The following is a 16,702-nucleotide window of genomic DNA, read 5'->3' on the forward strand; positions in this document are numbered from 1 at the left end:
TTATGCCTTGGGTTGCGGCTGTGACAAGATTTACGTAGGCAGCACTAAGAGAACCTTAAAAATCCGCATACAGGAACATGTAAGAGCAAGACGCAATGGAGACCTAAGATATCCCCTAACCTTCCACATGCAGGAACACCACAAAGAAACAGATAACATGTGGTTCATAGGCATAGATCACCAACCCCCACACCCAAGGGGTGGAAACCGGGAACTGGCATTGAGACAACGGGAGGCGGGTTGGATCTGTAGACTTCGTTGCACTGAATTTGGGTTTAACACCGAAGATGAACTGCATTATTTCCTTGAGTAACCCGCATGTGTGGCCCTTAAAATGTTCTGCGCTGTCGTGGAGAATGAGGTTAAGATTATGACGATAACTTTGGATTTCTAAACACCGAAGTCATAATTGATATATTGTCCCTTAGGAACGAAATGTAATATAGACACGATACTGTTGCTGACCTCTAACCTCCGAGGTTTGTCTGCTCTATTACACACTGTAACTTTTGATGTACAATCCTCTTTTCTTGCTGGAGAGGGCTCATGTATCTGTATTTCATGCCATTGTCACTCTCCATTCCAGGTTTATTGTCTGTTTGCACACTTTGCCCTACAATTTTTACCACCTCCCTTCCCTATGACAACACACGCACTATGATTGAGCCACCAGGCACCACACATTTGGCATTCCACCTGCACATAGATGAAAACGTGTAATTTATTTCCTCTTATGCCCTACAACAAGACTTGTTAACAACAATAGGTTCTTGCACACTCACGTTCTGAACCTGTCTGACAGTACCTCCCACTAAACCTGCATGAGCAGGAGGTCTGTCGAAAAATGGCGCCCACTATTGCTTGCCTGGAATGTATCTTTACTCCAGGTCGGGCGCCCCAGACACACCCACTTCTGTCACACACACCCCATCATCTATATCATGTATACCGATCGCACAATAGATTCTTTAATTACAATTAAAGACCTTATATCCGACCTCGCAATTCATTACTAGAGTCCAACTAATATACTCTGATTACATTTTTTTGGGGTAGTTTTACTTGAACCCGGAATCTTCTTCCTCTCCTAGGTCCTTACTTTCGAACTAGCTGCAACCATAACCAGCTCACTGGGACTTGTGCTCCAACTTAGATGTTCCATCATGGCCGCTGTGTTAGGCTCGGTGGGACCTTGAATTCAAGAGACTTAATTTCCCTATTAGCGAGGCTGCACCTGCGGTTACCCTTCTCCGCATTAGCACCAAATATCACCCTTTAACATCCTAGTGGTTTAGTCCTCATCTCGGATTATATACGATATTTCGGCTCAAAGTTTCCGACTTCACATTTGGTTTCCGATTTATATTTTCCCGTAATTCACTAACGATCAGATTACGCTCTTCTCTCTCCCTTCCAATGTCCCAAATATTTAGGCGGGCTGTATTCCTAGCTACCGTGTTGGTAAATCGTTCTCGACCTGGACACTCCAAGATGGCCGCCATTGTCAGGCTTACTCGGACTGACGATCCGAGTGAGTTAGCCGCCTGATCATTAAAGCAGCAACTTCTTACACCTTTTGCTGCACCAGCTATGGACATAAGGGCCCGCCTTTCCCCTACTTCATCTTCTTAGGTTCGGGATCGTCTCTTGTTTACTTTACAGGGGCGCGTGTTTTTTAACCGATACTTGCAACTTTACGGCGATATTAAAAGAGGAAATTTTGTATAATAATTAAAAAAGCAATGTGGTCTGTACTGCCGACTTATATACATGCTTTTCCTGTTTAGGGGCACATAAACACATACCATTTCAAACACTACAAGATGGCCGCCGCTTTTACGACGATCGGCCATCGTGATGGGTCCTTTCCCTCGCACGAAGGCGGGAAATGGGGCCAGGTGATTTCATTCAGCCTAATCTCCACTACTATAAAGGGAGCAAGATGGACACACACCCTCAGCACACGACGTCGCTGCAGGTGGAGGTCAGGAAGAGGGTTGTGGATGGGCGCCGGCCGTCTTTGATTGCAACGGTAAGTGGCTCTGGTGCTTGATACCCCTGGCCCATCTATGCACTTAGGCTAGGCCTATAGTACCCTCCTTAGTGAAGAGGTAACTTTGTCCCTTAGACCTTGGGGACTACCTTTCTAAGTAATCTTTTGGGATGGGTTTCTCTAAGGTTACCTCCTCCTTTCTATTTAGTTTACCCTTTACTGTATTAAGGGTGTTCTGATATAATATGCCACATGACATAGAGGACTATATACTTTACCAATGGAACTTGCTTAGTGTGTTTTGACACACACGCACTTTTATTTCTTAAACCAACAGCCTTTTTGATACAGGGTACTGTCGTATTGAAGCAGGGCAGACCTCTGTGTCCAAAAGTGTTACTAGCTTCCCCAATGGATTTTATAGGTCTTTGGTTATCATTATTTTCCACAGGCCTGCTGGGATACAGTGCCCACGACCCCACTCCATAGGAATTTCAGAACCTCCAGTCCAACACCGTTGATACACGCAATACAGGTAAAACATCATGGGACAGACAGTTTGGCTACTTACAATGTGCCATTCATATATTTTTCCAATTTATTGACACACAGGGCATTTAGTCCCGTTATTTTGTTTTGTTTACTCCTTCTAGCATACGTACTGAATCAATCCATATAGCAAGCTGGTATCCATCCAGGATTTATTGGAAGAATTTACTAAGATATCGGCCTTGTTGTTTCTCGCCAGTATTCTGAGAGTAAGTAGTCTGCGCCCCAGATCTACTTTGAGTTTAACTACTAGAGAAGCTCCATATATTGGTGAACACGTTCCACCACTCGGGGCGGTTTCTTACTGTGTCATTAATACACACCTACTAAAAGTTGATATAGTCACATTGATCCCTTCTTTCCTTTATGCCCCAGATAAAATCACTAACAGCGGGAAGTACCGTCACAATAAGACTTACTATAGCTGGCAAGGAGAGCCCAAGACCACGCCACGGCACTTCTCCCACGCATGCGACGTCCGAACAACTTAAAGGTAACACAGCAGATGAATTTTTCGGTGCCAACTGAGATAGCATTGACATCTTCTCCCTTTCTTTCTCCGTTTAACATGTGGTATAGTCAGACTCACAAAAACAAAACAATTCTTTATTTAAATACATGGTACCAGTCCTGAGAGCTTCACCTTAGTGCCAAGGCCAAACAAGCTTCAGTGTTCCATTTCTTGAGATGGTAGGACAAAAGTGTGCTTCTCTGCGAACCTCGTACAATTGAACTGTGGAAATATAGACCCTATCCCCTGATAATATATGTCACATGAGTGCCACCCAATCGTATGCTCTTTTAGAGACAAGTACTTAACATGTAAAGGACGTAAATACTGTATATAAATGTGTATACAGCCTTAACCTCCATCTATGACTACTTGGCTGTCAGAAGGACAGTGAGCTCAGAGATAAGTACTTAACATGTAAATGATGTAAATACTGTATATAAATGTGTACACAGCCTGTTTTTCCATCTATGACCACTTGGCTGTCAGATGGACAGTTAGTTTTTGGCTTAAACATCAGGTATATGCATAGGCTTCGCGTCTGTTGTATTCACCGCGTTTTTAACTAGTGTGTAAAATGTTTTTTAAAATTGTATATGTATTTCAGTACTCACAATACTGATCGTATGTATATATGTTTTTTACCGACAGCCCTGAAGAAGTCCCAGGTTGGGACGAAACGCGTCGGCTGTTTATGTTTGACTGAATGTTTTTGAAAATAAAGAATTTGAAGAAGAACAACTACATCTCCAAGATATATCATTTCCATTACAACTGTAACAACTTATGTGGTGCACCTTTGCGGTTGTTTGTACTGTAAAAAATTCCCTAGGGAAAAGGCACAGTGTTGATGGGTGCCATGCAGTGTGCACACAGTCCCCTTGCTTGAACTGAGGGGTGTACATACCGTTTAGGGGATAGTTAGTCAGGTGCTTAGCCTAGTAAGGGTCCATCATCTTTTCAGTTCTTTTTGACTGTCTCATCCCTTTGTAAGGATCCTATCTAGGACCATAGAGGGCTACAACCCTAGTTGTATGCCTTATTTTAAGGAACATACATAAAGAATCGCTGGTGCCTGTCTGACTGCAAGTGGCCCCAGTACCTAGCGTTAAATTACTAATAAAAGTTAAGGTGTGCTAAATTTTCAAAGGTTCCCTGGCAATTAGCAGCTATATAAAAGCAAATAAATCTAAGATAATGATGGATATATTACAGAGACTTGTACTACAGTTGTTCACACTGATGCAAAGTTATGTGGTTGCTGAGTTACAATATTATCATACATTTGTTATTCAGGTTTTATATGTCACATTCAGAGGTTTATTCTTTTTGGTACATTCCACACGGATGCTTTGTTTTCAGAAGGCTGTGCCGAAACACCTTTTACTCACTTGTAATGAACACTAGGGCTTTCACAAGGGAAAAGCTTTAGAACAGTGAAAGTAGAAATGAAAGCAAATCTCTTCTCTTATGGTGACATGTTCACCTAACACACGTGTAATGTCTTGCACCCCAAGCCATTAGGTTCAGCCCCTGTGAGGGCATCAAAAGAAAAAGGTTTATAAAAACGAGAAGTGTGTGCAGTACAACACTTGGTGAAAAAAGAGACAACATAAAATGGACATGGATAATGTCTGTATCATTCAGTGTCGAAAAGCTGCACATGAAGTAATGGCACCTGAGGGTACTGCTCTGGGCTAGTGACTGTAGCATTCAGCACAGAAAAGGACTCATATCTGTCTGAGTTGCAATGTCATGTATTTGGCCAAATTACAAACAAAAATAAGTCCAATGACCATTTTAAAAATAAATACATTTGATAGTTTCTGCACTGTTCCACTGATTGTCTGATTTAGTTCCTTTAATGTGGACATTAACTCCTCTGAATACCTTTTTAATTTGTGCTTACTTTTATTTGGACTCATTCTCAACTAATATCGCTACAGTCCTCAAAGGGCTCCCTCAGTCCTCATAAACCTCACTCTGTCCCTCAGATCTGCTCCTTGTCCTAAGAAACATTCCTTCAGCCCTCAATGACCCCTTCAGTCCACAGCATCAAATCAATCTTCAAACCTCTAAAAGTGTTCCAGAAGCCTCACTTAAGGCATAATAGAGAGGGAGAGATGGAGACTAAAATATTCAGATAGAAAGTAGGTGAAAAGAGAAAGTGATGTAGACAAAGAGAAAAGGCAGTTGAACCAGAAGGGGAGAAGCAGGCGGGAGAAATGCAGAGAGCAGTGGAGTAGAGTCAAGTGAAAGAGACACAGCCAGGAACAAAATCACTTTTGGGGATGCCCTAGAGTGAATATCCCGTGCGTGTGGTTTACAGTAATCTTGAAGCAATTTGGGTCCTAACGGAGGGGCTAATCCTGTGATACTTCAGAGAATGCTAACGACATGGAAAGAGCTCAGCACACCAAACACTGCTGCCTTAATAAACCCCATCCACTCTGGAGCACCCTCTTTCCCATACCCCCATTGTCTCTTCAACCTCGGAAGCAGTGAAATTAACAACCTGCACTACTGCCCCAACTCTGCTATTCCTGTTTCCTGGAGAAGTCCTTCCCGCTAATGCTGAGTGATTTATGCACACAAACTAAAAAGGCCTCACAACGTGTACAGACACAACCAATCTCCATATGATCAACCCTTAAATGGAAACCAAGAAGCTATGGCAAGTCAATTGACTTCAACTGCTAAGGAAGAATACCCCTCTATTAAGATAAAACCAAAACATAACAACATAAGCAACAAGAGTAGTAAAAAAGCAATAATACCAAGCCAACTGTCTGATCCTCTAGTATAAGATAAAGGGGAATACAAAATGAATGCAAGACAAAGACACGCACAAAAACGAAAAGGTCAGAATCAAAAATTGAGTACTAATCAGGATGGATTCTTGCGCCTCTTTGGACATACGTCATTGCAAAAAGAAATAAATCAAAACAATTTACTCAAACTAGGAGGAATAAACAACAAGCAATGGCATAGCCAATCGGTCTCGCCTTTGGGACCTTGTAAGTATTTAATTATGCAGCACAATATGCTTGATGCAACATCAACTGTTTCATGGCTAAACACTTATAATGTCCCAAAGGCGATACCTATTGGCTATGCCAATACTTTTTTTGAATGTGGCAATCAGCCAGCACACAGAATGACAAGGGACAGTTGTCTCTTATTCCTGCAATAGGGGTCCCATTTTGCATTCTTCTCGATTTGGCCGGGGTGCTCTCTATCCATTAGCACACCGGAACATGTTTTACCCCTGCCCTTTATAGTAGTTTTACTCATGTTTTTGGGGTGGAGAGCGCCAGGCAAAACTTTGGTGGGTGTTTTATTAATGTTTAATTGCCACCTTCATACCCGAAAACACACGCATGCGCTGACTTTCCATTTTACTCAGCTCAGAGCTTAAGAACGCTGCCCATTTTTGATAGTACGGAGTTGCAGCTGAGGGTGTAAGTCCCTGATAAGCCAGAGGCATACAGTCAGGATTTTGGAATATATAAATACAGATGTCTTTTTAGCGCTCCCACATCCAAATCAGTGAGGAGATAAAGTCTGGGGTGGGGTGCCTAATAAATCAGTGTACTTCCTACAGGTGCCGATATAGATTCACAGTATGCTCAATGTTAGCAGAAATACGGCGTCACACCCCCTCAGCGTCGGCTCAGGAGCACCCCAGCAAGACCAGAGCTGGATCACTAGAGAACATTAGTAGCGCCCCAACAGCTCCAGAGTAACTCTGCATCGCCAACAGAGCACCCCACGTAGACCAGAAAACCAGAGCACCCACTCATCATTAAACAACTTCAAGTATACAAGAACACCCTATCAGCATCAGAGCACCCCAGCAACACAACAACACCGGAGTACCCCTCTTGAAAACTACAGCATCTTAAGAGCACCAGAGCAGCACATCTAGAATAGAGCACCCCAACAACACTAAAGCACCTACAGAGCACCGGAGTACCGCTCCAGAAAACTAAAGCATCTTAAGAGCACCACAGCAGCACCAAAGCATCCATTTGGAGCATATCCAGCACCAAGGAAGTATCACCAGCCCGCTTTACATCAGTACAGCACAACACCACACCGCTGAACTGTACTTACTAAACAGCCACTGCCGTCTATACGCAGGAAAACAGTAAATAAGTTCGCCCTCTGAAGAAACGCCCCTCCAACAGGAGCAGACATATTTTCTCCTTAAAATACTAATAAATATGCAGGCTGAATTTCTTTGCCAGCCAGCTGCTTGGAAGATTTTGCTATGACAGCAAAGGCCCACAGTTTACAGGCCCTTTGTGATCAGTTTCTGGCCGCGTTGCCCCTGGGGGTCACGCTTCAGTTACCGTAGCTGGGCCCCGTAGGCGCTATGTCCGCTCGAAGGCGGTGCTGCCCGTTCCCACGAGAACGGCCCATGGCGTCCAGGGTCCGCTTTAACTTCTCTGAAGACGAGCTGTGGGGGTCGGGATCCTCTTCCTTTTTTACAATTGTCCCCTTCACACCCTAAATTTTTTTTTAAGTGAACACCCGCAGTTTAATATAAAACAAATACATAGAAATAGAAAAAAGAGCGCAATAGTGCTTCAGGTGAAAAATACTGAAGCCTCACCATGTCCAGGGCGGATCGCTTCGAAGGAGAGGAGAAGGGCCAGCAGCAGCCTGGAAAGACACAATGATACCAACAATCAGGCCCCACTTAAGAACCAGGGAGGGGGCTTGCGCGATTCCCATGCGGTAGCGTGAAACCATATGGCGCCACCGTATGGCACCGCGCGCTCCCGCAAGAAAATCGCCAGACGTGCACGCGTTGCCTTTGAAGGCAATGGAACGCGTGCATGTGTTTGACTGAAAAGCCAAAGCGATCACAAAAGGACTTGTTGCCTTTTGCAGCGCATGTGAGCTGCGTCGGCGAGACCTAAAAAGGCATAGAAACTATGAAAGGATCAAGTCAAACTTCCCCAAGCGGAATGCAAGGAACAAATATGACTGAGTCAGCTGGGGAGGTTGTGGACACAGCCCCAATCAAAAGGAAATACCACTAACTCTTGAAAGAATAAAAAGGATGTAGCAGCAGGAACAACAACAAGAATCCAACTGCCTGATTTGAATCAGGATTATTTGCTTTTTAGTAATCCTTTAACATCCCTACAAACTATCATGCCTCCAAGGGCAATCAGGAAAACATGGGAAATCTGGTAAATAAAAAATCGAATGTATAGACAATAGGGAATCCGAAGATACAAGGATCAGCCAAATTTATCATAGGAGCTCGATTGATACACAAACAATCTCCTTCATAAAACCAGAGGTCGAAGGGAGACAGGAAATTCAGGCGTCCCCAAAACAAAACCGAATCAGCATGGGACCACTCCAGCAAGGAAGTATAGGACAACTGCCAGAATTAGTACAAAATATACTGTTGAAACATGTAGAAGGAAATATGGAGAATCCCATTCACCTGCCAGTATCAGGACTATTATGTAATGGGGCCGTCTTTCAGTCCCCGAGAAATCGAAAAACTGGACATGGGACAATAGGGAGGGATACAAGCGTCCTATGGTTTACACCAGAATATAGATCTAAAGGAAGGCATGACATCATGAATCGAGGTAACATATTGCATCTGCTATCTCACATCACATCCATTTCAGAGGTGAAGAAGTCAGACTTGGATTCAATAGAATTTATTAAATGCAAGGACTCCTTGGAAGGAGAAAAAACAAAAACAACATGGACATCAACAACAACTGCACAAAAAATAATTTTAGAAAGTAATACCTTTAAGAACTGGGGGATAAACATTACTTCATACATCAAGCCAGGATACCCTTATTTGCTAAAACCAGAAAATAGAAGGGTAGACAAAGCAACTGCAAACAGACTAGTTACATTGGTGCTGAAAGGAGCTGTGGGGGACTGTGAAATGAATAGGGAACCTCCACTAGTAAAACCTAAAAACCACTTGGATCCTACAACGATACAGAACTGGGAAAAGGATCTATGATGAATGTTGAGAACAATAAATAAACCTGTCTGTCGCTAAGGACCAGCACAAAAGTGTTTTTGCGAATATGCTCATGGAATGTGAACGGATTAGCTAACAAACTGACAGTCCTAGACTTTGTCACCTGCATAAGGGCATTGGACATCGTGGCATTACAAGAGACTTGCAAATTGACCCTCCGCAACTGCAGGGATTTCTGCGTTTTTTTCACCGGTGCACTTAAAGGGGCAAAATATGGACACCTGCCAGGAGGACTGGTAATGTATGTCTTGAACACAAGCATATCCACAGCCCGTGAAATTGGACCAACATCTCCAGCAACTTTGGCAGTAAACCTACTTACTCCCTCATCACTATCAAATGCAAGGGATACCGAGATCATGATAATTAATGCTTATATTCAACTAAAATGGAAAACTAAGGCAGCAAAGAAACTGTGCAACTTTTTAGAAACATGTTTAGGGGAAGGGCCCACAACTGCCCTTGTTCTTACTGGGGACCTAAATCTCAACCTAATGGGTTCCTCCTTGAGCAAAGAAGTGATACTTCAAAATATAATGTGGAACATCCCACCGCAAGGGAAACCACAAACAAACTGAGGCAGGACAGTTGGTGCTGGAGGAACTGAAACATCTTAACCTCAGAGCAATAAATGGAAGATCTGCTGGGGACAATCCTCCTGTAACAACACACAGCTTAATAAAAAAGAATAAAATACTGGACTACACCATCATCTCCCTAGACTTGTTTCATCAAATTTCTTCATTCCAGCTGGGCAACAAAGCTGATAGTGACCACCCGCCTCAAGAAATTGTGCTTAGAACAATCATCCCTATTTCAAAAGGTCGCAAAGGTGCACCACTTAGCAAAAAGACAAAACAGACACATAACAAATTATCAGGTCCGTGCCCATAGTATTTTTCTTTAAATATCTTCTTTTATTCAAAATATATTAAAAACCACTCATGATTGAGAAGAACAGCCTACACCAAAAGACCCTGCATCATTCTTGACAGCAAATTCTCCATGAAAGAACAGGTCAATGACGTCTCCTCAGCTTACTTCTACACCCTCCGCATGCTCTGCAGAATCTTTAAATGGCTCACCATCAGCAACAGAAAAACAGTGACACAGGCCCTTATCACCAGCTGTTTGGACTACGGCAATGCACTCTATGCAGGCACTACCAGTGAACTCATGAGAATTTTTCAGACAATACAGAATGCAGAAGCCAGTCTGATCCTCAACCTTTCCAAAAGGACCCACATCACCCAGCACCTGAGAGACCTCCACTGGCTACCCATCCAGGAAAGATGCCTTTTCAAAGTCCTGACCCACGCCTACAAACCCCTTCACGACCAAGGACCTGCATACATGAACCACTACCTGAACTTCCCCCAACCTTTCCTAAACCTTTGCTCCACCCACTTCGTTCTCGCACAGACACCATGCATTCGCCACTGCCACACCGGAGGTCGCTCCTTCTCCCACCTCGCTGCCTAGTCCTGGAACACCCTCCCCCTACACCTCTGAACATTACCCTCATTGGCAGACTTCAGGAGAATGCTCAAAACATGTCTCTTCCATTCAAACCCGCAGCCCAGCGCCTGGATACCCTCCCCAGTGGCAAGTCACGCTTCACAAGTTTATACAATATAATATATAGATGGATCATGGGAGCAGTTAACAACAAATAGAAGAAAAGTTGAGGATCCATCTTAGGGAGGTGTTACAAGCAACCATTTAGAATTAGTTAACCCACAGGTCCTAGCCTTGAAGTGAGATATCCGCAAACAGAATTTGTGTCATGGTCCAAAGTGCAGGGTGCAGGACTTCAGAGAATCCAAGGTGAAAAACCACAGAGTACCAGAGGTACAGGACCTCAATGTCTCCAATGTGCAGGAACTCTGATTTCCCAAGGTTCAGGGCATCAGCATCTCCAAGATGCAGGACCTTATAGTCCTCAGGGTACTGGACATCAAAGTCTCATGGTGCAGGTGCTCAGAGACTCCAAGGTGCCGTAGTTCAAAGCCTCCAAGCTGCAGGAACCCAGAGTCTCCATGGTACAATAGGTCAAAGCCTCCAAGGTGCAGGGCTTGATAAATTCCAAGGTGCAGAACTTCAGCGAGTCAACTGTGCAGGGTCCCAGTGATTCAAATATACAGAGAGCCAGAGAATCAATGTCCTGAATCCCAGATTCTCTAAAATGCAGGACCTAAGTGAGTCCAACGGTTAGCTGTTTAGATATCTCAAGGTACAGGCCTTCAGTTATTCTAAAGTATGGGAATCCAGAGATTCCAAGTTACATGAATACAGAAATTCCTAGATACAGGGATACAGACATTCCAAGGTGCAGAACTGCAGAGATTTCAAAGATCATGGCTCTAGAAATTTCACATTTTAGGATTTCAGGGATCACTAGGATCAGGGATCACAAGGTGGAGGAGCTCAATTGATTGGACATGTAGTAATTCCAGGCCGAGGCTTTCACTGACATGGCGCTGTATGCAGGATTTCACAGACACTAATACTCAGCACTACTGAGATTTTATAGGAGGTGTAAAGGGAGAGGGAGAAAGCAAAGTGGAGAGAAAGAGAAACAGAAAGAGAGACTGACCGACACAGGAGATTGTGAGAGTGGGTAGTAAGTTGGGAGGTATATATACACATACATACATACATACATACATACAGATAGGGAATGAGAAAGATTGTGTGTGAGAATATTCACATCTGCCTTTGAAATCCTAAAAATGTTATGAGAAAGAGACAAGCAAACCAAAAGCGTTGGCAAGAGAGCGAAAGAAAAAGTTTGAGTATGTGGTAGGGGGTAAGTATTATTCAGTTACAGAGAAGCAAAGAGGGACTCGGAGATACAGATGCTGAGACAGAGATAGAAACAGTGAGTGAGGGTAATAACAGCAACTGTTCACAATTATGTTTGTGATGTTAGGGTAAAATAGAGAGGAAAAGTGGGAGAAAAGGGGAGAATTAAATAAAGTTAAGATAGCGTGGTACAAAGAGTTAGTGTTTGTGAGTGTTTGCAATAACAGGCAATGTTCACAGTTACCTTTCAAATCTCTGGAGCTTTCTGAAAAAGAGGGCCAGAGAGAGCGAGAAAACACGAAGGGGTATGAGAGAAGAAGAAAGAGTTATACAGGTAATCAGATAAATAGAAAGAGATGAAGAGAGAGAGAGAGCAGCCATGTGTGTTGGTAGCTGAGGTTTTCACTGTTTCCTTTAAGATCTTTAAGCTTGTATTATCTTGTGCTAATCTCTGCAAGGTTCAGAGGGGTGTTCAGAGTGGAAGGGCTAATGCATGACACTTTCAGATGACCACTAAAGCGGCTGGGGTTGTGTTTGTGTGTGTGTGTTTGTGTGTGTATAGTAAGACATACCAAGTGCTGTCCTGCAAGAGCTCCTGTAATTGCAGTATTTTATTTCCAATAACAGTGTTCTGTAACACTACAATGATTTGTGTGTCCTTCCAGGTGTAAGGAGGTGAAGTTTCAGGGTCCAGAGCAGGAGATGAAGAAAAGAAAGGAAAACGAAGTTCTACAAATTCAGAAACCTGAAGAGGAGATGAAGAAATATAAAGGTAAATAGAGCTGAGCTGAATGCAATTATGTTTGGTGTCCACACTGAGACCTTCTACGGGCCTGCACAGTCTAAAACTATCTCTTTTACTGTGAAAAGACTTAGTCGCCCAATTGGCAAGTTCAGGGTTACATGTTGTCCCCCTGCTTTGATAACTCCTGAATGGTGCTGGTGGTCCCTCAGCAGTACTGGGAGTTCCTCTTTAACCTGGCTTATGATATTCCCTTGACTGGGCATCTGGGCTGACCAAGACCTGGGAGAGGCTGGTAAATCGCTTCTACTGGTTCCACACAGCGAGAATGCTGAGAGGTCTTCCAAGGTCAGGCCCTTTTCTCCACCACTCTGCAAACGCACCTCCTGGAGCACTTCTGGCTGGGGGATGAAGTCCGCTTGGCTCCATAGGGTCCTCGGGGGCCAACTCCCCCTCCTGTTACCTCCAGTAAGTCCCACACAATGGGATTGCTGAGAAGTCTTCAGAGGCCGCACTCCCATTTTCCGCCACTCTGCAAACGTGCCTCCTGACGCACTACTGGTTGGAGGATGAAGTCCACTTTACTCCTGAGGGTTCCTGGGGGTCAACTACTGATCCTGTTACCTCCAGTAAGTCCCACACAGCTCGATTGCTAAGAGGTTGTTGGAGGCAGGCCCTCTTTCTCCACCACTTTGCAAAAGAACCCCCTGGCGCACTTCTGGTTGGGGGAAGAAATCCACTTTAGTCCTGAGGCCGTCAGGAGTGAAGTGGAATTCATTCCCCAACTAGTAGTGCACCAGGAGGCTCATTTGCAGAATGGTGGCAAACAGGAGTGTGGCCTCCGTCCATCACCACCCCCTTTTTTACCGCTTTTGGCCGCCATAAGTTGGCAGGGTATGCTCAGACATGAGTCCCTTGCTCACTTTGCCACTGGATTCAAGCAAGCCGGGCTGAAGACGGCTGGAATGCCAGAAACCGGTCCTCAGAAGCTTGTTTCCGGTCCAGGGAAGACATGGCTTGGCAGTTCGGGCTGGACTGTTCCCAAGAGGCACAGGGTCAGGCTGATTTGCATATGGCCATGTCTGAACTGGGGTGGCAGAGTGGGCTAAAGAACGGTGATGGATTAAACCCAAATCTTTTGGCTGGGTGTGAGTGTTTGATTGATTCAGATGCTCCGTCCATCACCACCCCCTTTTGTACCGCTTTTGGCCGCCATAAGTGTGGCATGGTATGCTCAGACGTGAGTCTCTTGCTCACTTTGCCACTGGATTCAAGCAAGCTGGGCTGAAGACAGCTGGAATGCAAGAAACCGGTCCTCGGAAGCTTGTTTCCGTCCAGGGAAGACATGGCTTGGCAGTTCGGGCTGGACTGTTCCCATGAGGCACAGGGTCAGACTGATTTGCATATGGCCATGTCTGAACTGGGGTGGCAGAGTGGGCTAAAGAACGGTGATGGATTAAACCCAGATCTTTTGACTGGGTGTGAGTGTTTGATTGATTCAGATGCTCCGTCCATCACCACCCCCTTTTGTACCGCTTCAACCACCTCTCAGCAATCCCGCTGTGTGGGACTTACTGTAGGTAACAGGAGATCTTGTTTGCCCTCAGGGACCCCCCGCAGTCAAGAGGACTTCATCTGTTAGTCAGCTGGGCGCCAAGAGGTGCGATTGCAGAGTGGTGCACTGGTGCCGTGCCGGTAGCTTTTTGTTTTTGTTTGTTCAGCTCCATCTGTCCAAAAGCAATTCTGCTCCGCTTCGCGCAAGCAAGAGCATTTTACATGCTCACGCTTGTACGAAGTGGAGCAGTGTTTGCTAATGCTTGGCTGGAGCAGTGCTCCCATCAAGCCCTAGCAAACTGCTATTTCCTGGAGGTGGGCATCCTGGGGCATTGCAGGAGCTTTCCCAGAGGAATGGTGGTCCCCAGGGTCATCTAGGGCCCCAGGAGTGGGGTGGGGCATGCAGCCCTCCTCCTTTAATTCTAATTAGCCCCGTGGAAGGTCGCCACCTTGTTCTAAATAAACCTTTCATTATACGGTTTACATTTAACACATCTTGAAAATTAAGTAAGTAAAATGAGATACATTTATTAAAGACTTACCATTTAAAAATGCTGTAGTACGATTATAAATCTTGGGTGTAAAACATGGGGCAAAGCAGATAGGACACTTGACAGATACTCAGGATCACACTAAATTTCGTAAATACATTTTATTTAGATTCCTGATTTACAGATATCGTTTTATGAGTTGGTGTGACTAAATACTCATGACTTACTAATGAATTTATATGAATAAATCACACATTGTCTTGAAAAAGGAGAATAAATATGGCTCATTGTATGTAAAAGTGACCTATATGGATAAACTGGCATGGATCAGACATGCATTGGACACTCTTGGTCTAAGGGTGTTTGAAGGCTTTCCATTTGCACCTTTAAATTTAGCTCTCATGTTCCAAGTCGAGTTCATGAGTACCTGATCTAGTCCAGTGTTTTCCCTTAATATTTTGGGTATTGTAGTTATGCTGCTAGCATTACAAAATCAGAACTACAAGCCCCAGAATGCAAAGGAAAAACCTGGGCTGAGCGAGTTACTTACCCACGGACTTGGGAACTAGGAGACCTCTGTATTGTTACCTTTTTTTTTTTTAATTAAAATTTTATTGAAAGAAAAACAGAAATTAGAGCACAATCAGCGATACATTAGCTTGGAAACATAAGTTGGGTCACAAAACACCAAAGAGCAAAAGATTCACAGCCACTAAGGACTCAGTGACAGGTCCCATCCGAAAATCAAATCACAATCAACACTACATAACACAATGACATGAAAAAGCATAATACACACGGGAATGACAACCAAATATGTTCAGTGGGTGTTTTGGGGCCGAGTCTTCGACCTTTCCATTGCTACGTCCACAGTAGGTGAACTACAAATCTCATCCCTATATGTATTCCATTTTTCCCATTTTTTATCCCACTTTTTAGGGCGTCCTCTAAGTTTGTAAACTGTTTTTTCAGCGACCATAGCTCTATCCATCTCCGCCGTCCATTCCACCACCAACGGACGATCTGGTGTCCCCCATTTCATGGCTATCAAACGTTTTAGTAGGAGACATCCCAGGGCCAGCCATTGGTGTTCTAATTCCGTCAGGTCAGTCTCCCCCAGATATTGAGGAGACCTCCCTAGGTGTCATTGGAATCTATTTACCCAGCGCTTCAGCCATTTTGCCTGTCGCCCTAGTCTATAGGACTTGAATAATGGGGCAGTCCCATAGGGTGTGGTAGAAGATCCCAATCTGGCCACAGCCCCTCAAACACAGGTCGGTCGGGCGTCTACCAAGTTTGGCTAATAGGGGACCTGACATGTACGTCCTTGTAGTGAGGAAGAAATCACGCTCACGGAATTCAGGATAACAAGTGGTGTTTATTCACACAAAAAGAGCTTGAGGGAAGGGAACAGGTGACCGACAGGGAAAATAGCAATAACTGTCAGTGCCGACTGTGGCGCTGACGTCACTTTAATAGTGTCAACAATATTCAGCTGTGCGAGCCCTGTGGCCAATAACATGAGGGCAATATTAAAAAGACTAGACCTACAACATCTCCCTTTCTAAAGGAAGTTTTAACTCACATCATACTCTTTGTAAGTACTGGGCAGTTTTGCAATCCTGCCATACCTGGTACATGTTCCCTGCCAACCTCCATGCATGCGGACTTCAACAGAAGGTCCTGCTGCAACAGAGGGAGAGTCATCATTGGCAGCATTGTCACTGACACAAAGCTGCTCGATATCTCCTTTGTCAATTACTGGTTCACTGTAAGGATTACACATATTGTAACTATAAGCAATTCCACTTTCACTTCCCCGCTGGCAGTCATCATTGTTACTTGCATTGTCTGGTATACATGCTTCATTACCATTAAACGTATTTAACCAAGAGTATTCATCATTGCAGCCTCTTTCATTAACCTGACTGCTATGCCACACTTCAGCTTGCTGTTTGTTAATTCTGACAACATCACTTCTATTGCGCCACCCAGAGTACCTGAGGCAAACCGCTCTTTCTGA

The 16,702-nt window shown here is 44.2% G+C and overlaps 1 protein-coding gene across 1 annotated transcript in view; it reads left to right on the plus strand.

Annotated features, from left to right (window-relative positions):
- Positions 1-16,702, plus strand: part of LOC144827029 (E3 ubiquitin-protein ligase TRIM39-like) — a 198,608-nt gene that overhangs the window by 111,416 nt on the left and 70,490 nt on the right. The window contains exon 5 of the mRNA XM_078685495.1: positions 12,558-12,664. Coding sequence (XP_078541621.1) covers positions 12,558-12,664 — 107 coding nt within the window. The remainder of the gene's footprint in view (positions 1-12,557; positions 12,665-16,702) is intronic.

This window comes from Lissotriton helveticus, chromosome 4_1, assembly GCF_964261635.1.
Source record: "Lissotriton helveticus chromosome 4_1, aLisHel1.1, whole genome shotgun sequence".
Classification (NCBI taxonomy): domain Eukaryota; kingdom Metazoa; phylum Chordata; class Amphibia; order Caudata; family Salamandridae; genus Lissotriton; species Lissotriton helveticus.